At 57.5% G+C, this 4,474-nt stretch overlaps 1 protein-coding gene across 1 annotated transcript in view; it reads left to right on the forward strand.

Annotated features, from left to right (window-relative positions):
* Positions 1 to 4,474, forward strand: part of WWP2 (WW domain containing E3 ubiquitin protein ligase 2) — a 140,908-nt gene that overhangs the window by 127,155 nt on the left and 9,279 nt on the right. The window contains exons 10-12 of the mRNA XM_004704577.2: positions 616 to 670; positions 3,888 to 3,969; positions 4,332 to 4,460. Of these exons, the coding sequence (XP_004704634.1) occupies positions 616 to 670; positions 3,888 to 3,969; positions 4,332 to 4,460 (266 nt within the window). The remainder of the gene's footprint in view (positions 1 to 615; positions 671 to 3,887; positions 3,970 to 4,331; positions 4,461 to 4,474) is intronic.

Raw genomic sequence — 4,474 nt, forward strand, 5'->3', positions numbered from 1 at the left:
GGGGGGTGGGGGGGCGGGGGGACTGGCCGAGGAGGTGGAGGGAGGAAGGCCAGGCCCCAGCCAGGAAGCTCTGGGCGTGGGCAGGGCTTGTGGGAATGATTTCATTGGAAAGGCCTGCGCTATTTTTTCCCCTCCCGTGTGTGGTTCTTGGAGAAACTTGGAGGTGGCGGTGATTTCAGTCTCCTTGGCCGCCGCCGCGAGCGGGAGCTAAGCAGAGGCACGGCTGAGCCTGCTGGGAAGGAAGTCTTGCTCCCGGGCCCTCTGGCTAGGCTTCGCCGGCTGCCTGCCTCCAGCTCTGGCCCACTTTCATCTGCTCACCTCTTCCTCCCCCCTTGGCCCCCCCAACGCCATTCTCTCCCAAACCTAGCTTGGCCCTTTGGTGTGCAGGGTCCCTTTGTTCCCCTAGCTCTTCTTCTTTAACAACAGAAAACAACTTTCTGAGAGTTGCAGATGCCACCCGAGGCCGCCTGCGCCCTCTGCCAAGCACAAAACTGTGGAACTGGGTCGCTTGCTGTGTCGTTTCAGATTCTCGATTTATTTTCATTTCAGCCAGCGGCGTTTCTTCTTTTTTCGTTTTCCTGAAACTCTGTGTTCTGCTGTGTTTTTTGTGTTTAGTCTTCGAATGTCTCCACTGACCATGATCCGCTGGGCCCGCTCCCTCCCGGATGGGGTAAGTACTGCTCTGCCTCCATGCCTCAGCCCAGCGCTGGCAGTGCCTGACCCTGCCACCTCCCCCTACTTACTCGGGGCGCCTCTTCAGAGCAATGCCAGGCGACGGAACTGCCCGTGGCTCCGTACCACTCATCTGTCACAGCTAAGGGGACAGGGCCCTTCATACCAAGTCCCCCAGGCAGCCAAGGACTGTCAGGTCCAGGGCCTGAGTTTCAGAGGGTCTTGTCTACTCAAGGGACCATCTGAACACCAGCGAAGACATCTTAACTTTGGCCGACTCCCCAGTGGATTGTGATTGAATCAGGTCTGTGACTGTTGAGGTTGTAGGGCCCCCAGCACCTTAACAGATCTTTCTTTGACAGTGGGAGACTTCAGCCTAATGTGGACCTACGGAGGCCACCTTCTGATTTGCGACAGGCACAGAGGCCGCCGGGGGTGGGGTGCAGAGTGGTGTGTGTGTGTGTGTGTGTGAAAGCACGGGCTTGCCAGTCCCTCCTGCCGGGCTGGAGGGTCTCTGGATTCTTGTCCTGGCGGTTAGTAGCTGCCTCTCCCCTGTTACCAGCCCTCCCCAGGATGTGTCAGTGAGTCAGTGGGGGTGGATGTGTAGGACTTGGAGGAGATTAAGAAGCAGCTGTGTAAAAGGGGCTGATTCGGGGTGTCGAGGCTCGGCACCTTCTGCAGCTCTCTGAGCCCAGGGGCAGGGCTTTTTGATTGGTCAGCGATGCGAAAGTCCCTCAAAGCCCAAGAGAGGGCAGTTTTCACAGGTTCCAGCAGGCGCCAGGGGTCATTTGTTTGTTAGGCCCGCAGGAGAAGGAAAATCAGTGCTGGTGTGGTGGTAGTGGTCCCCAGGTGGCATTAAACTGAGCAGGGATGCTCTCGCCAATGAAGTGGGAGAAATGTGCTGTTAGGGAGCTAGCAGTGATGGATGGACTGTGCAGGGACAGAAAGGGCTTTGGGGCTGGATGCTCTTGGGCAGAGACAACTAAGCTCCTTCGCTGTAGTAAGATCCGTAGCTGCGTCTCTTGCCTTGGCCCCACAGGGGATTGGGACAGCAATCAGTGCTGGGCTCCAGAGCTCTCATTGGCCTTGTTGGGGAACAGTCCATGCAGCTGTTGATTTTCGGCTGGGGTATCGGGGGTGTCCTGAATACACCCTGGGCAACCCTCCTGGCTCCCGGAGCTGCTGGATGGTTGCTGGCATTTTGAATGTTAGCAAGAACTCAAATGTGAGCGGGTTAAATCCTGAGGGTCCCCGCCTATAGTTATGCAGAAGACGCTCGCTGCCATCGAGTTGATTCTGACTCATCACCACCCTTTGAAATAGAGTTGAGCTGCCCCTGGAGGTTCCTGAGGCTGCAGCCCTTCATGGGAGAGGGTCACTCACCTGCCTGAACAAGACCCAGCCACACTGTGTGACATTTGACAGACCCTGTAGCTGGGAACCGGGTCCCGGAGTGTGCTCCTGGCTCTGTTGAGGCCTGCGGTGTAGGCCAGCCCAGTGAACCTGTCCATGGGCCAGTTCCGCTCAATGATGGCCACCCTAGAAGGGCCACTGCAGAGAGACTGCCATGGGCACACAGGCCGCCACAGCAGGAGGCTGCCTGAAGGCCCAGGAACCTTTCCATCTCCGATCCGTTTGGACTTTGTGTTGGCTTCCTTGAACTGTGCTGGGCTCTTCCCCAGGGACTGTGCAGAATGGACAGGAAGAGCAGCAGCAGCAGCACATGGGAGTTGACCGCCGCTGTGCGTTGGGAAAGCTGGAGGTGGTGATCCCCTCCTCACTGGCCTGAGAGGCTGGATACCAGTTTAGACTTCCATGTGTTCTCCGCAGCCTTGACCTAGGGCCAGGGTCAGCTCCTCTCACGTCTGAGATGGCAGCTTGGCAATGGATGCAGTGAGGCAGTTCCACACAGCTGCCAGAACTCCCCCCCTCCCCGAGCTCACAGCCCCAGAAATGAGGGTGCAGGCCTCAGATCACTGGATAGACCCCCCAGACCAATGGTTAGCTTTGGTGTTGACCTTGGCTCTTGGCGGAGCCCTAAGGAGGATCTAGTTCAAAGTCCTGGCATCTGGGCTGGGGATGGCCCCTCCTGCCCTCAGAAACCCCTTAGTGAGCCTCCTCTGAGAGATAGCCCCACCGGCCAGGATGGGTGGCCGTCACCCCATAGGCGTCTCTAAGCTCCTCCTCTTTGTTTATCTGTGTTTTCAGAATATCATTCAAGTGCCAGGGAAAGCAGGAGTCGGAGGACCCCCAAGACTGTGGGTTGTTAGCTGAAGCATTACAGCCTGGCTCTTGGTCTTTCCAGGTCTCGCTCCTTAGCTTCTAGAACAGACGGCCCTCATTTCTTTAATTTCACCCTGCTTTCATAAAAGAGGGTGAGCCATTAGCACCACTTGTTCTCAGCTCAGAAACACATTTGAAGCCTCAGGGACTTCAGGGTGAGATGACCCTGCGCCTAGTTTTTTGTCTCATCCACCTGGAACTGAGGGCTATCCCCATCCCCCAGAGCCCCAGAGCCACTGTCCTGACTCAGCAGAGGGTGCGAGAATGAAGTGTCCAGAGCAGACAGAGGGTGTTGGGGGCCCAGCTCCATCCTGCTCCAAAGCACACCTTTCATTGGGAGCACCAGGTTGCCCCACCCATGTTCACTGCCAAGGTAATGGCTCTGCACACGGGCACCAAGCCAGCGCTCCCTAGGCTGAGAACAGGGAGGGTCCGGAGCCCTGAGCAGAGTCGCCTGGCTGTGCTGTATAATCTAGTGGACAGAGCCAGTGGCAAGTCCTGAGGTCAGTTGTGACAGCCTATGGGGGGTGGGAGGTGAGGATGGGGGTGAAGCTGAGGGAGGCAGCTGTGCTTCCAGTTAGCACACAGCTGGATGCAATTACTCCCCGTTTTCAGCCTGGCTTCCCCCCGCCCCCAGTGTGGCCACACCACCCCTTCTCTCCAATCCACCAAACCGTCAAAGAGGGTGCTTGTTCTTAAATTGAAAATGCCTAGGCCACCCCTCCTCCCACCCCCCACAGGGCAAGATTCTCTTTGTTCTCTTTCCCAGGACGTGTGAGCAAGCTGGCGCTTACTGGTCAAGCTTCTTTCACAGAGGGTGGACCAGAGCTGAAATTCGGACCCGGTGCCACCCTGGTGGATGCTGGACAGGAGAGGCCACATGTCACAGTGGTTTGGTCTGACCCCTCTCTTGTCTTTCTCCTCCCTGGCAGAGAAGAGGCAGGACAATGGACGGGTGTATTACGTGAACCATAACACCCGCACTACCCAGTGGGAGGACCCTCGGACCCAGGGGTGAGGATTTGGGCAGTGTGTGTGTTGAGGGGTGGGATTGGCTCGAGAGGGCCTTGGTCTTATAGAGCTGATGTGTCCAAGACCCCATGATGTAGTGCAGCCCGTGGGGGGCTTGGAAGCTACCTCTTGCCTTGGCCTCCCTAGCGGGCAGTAGGTGGCCCTCTGGGCACTCTGCTCATTGTTCAGACTGTCCACCATTTGATGTCAGAGGGGGGAGGGCCACTCGACCCCGAGGAGTGGTCTGCATCATGAATGGCCCCTCAGCTGCAGACCTGTCCTCAAGACTTGGTCCTGCCTGATGCTGGGGCCCTGCAGAGCCCTCTCCTCCCAGCCCATCATCCCTCCTCCTCCCCTGCTTCCAGAATGATCCAGGAGCCAGCTCTGCCCCCAGGGTGGGAGATGAAATACACCAGCGAGGGTGTGCGGTACTTCGTGGACCACAACACACGAACCACCACTTTCAAGGATCCCCGGCCAGGATTTGAATCTGGGTAAGGACTCCCTA

Source organism: Echinops telfairi, unplaced genomic scaffold (genome assembly GCF_000313985.2).
Source record: "Echinops telfairi isolate 266 unplaced genomic scaffold, ASM31398v2 ScPeMD7_2291;HRSCAF=2852, whole genome shotgun sequence".
In the NCBI taxonomy this organism is placed as follows: domain Eukaryota; kingdom Metazoa; phylum Chordata; class Mammalia; order Afrosoricida; family Tenrecidae; genus Echinops; species Echinops telfairi.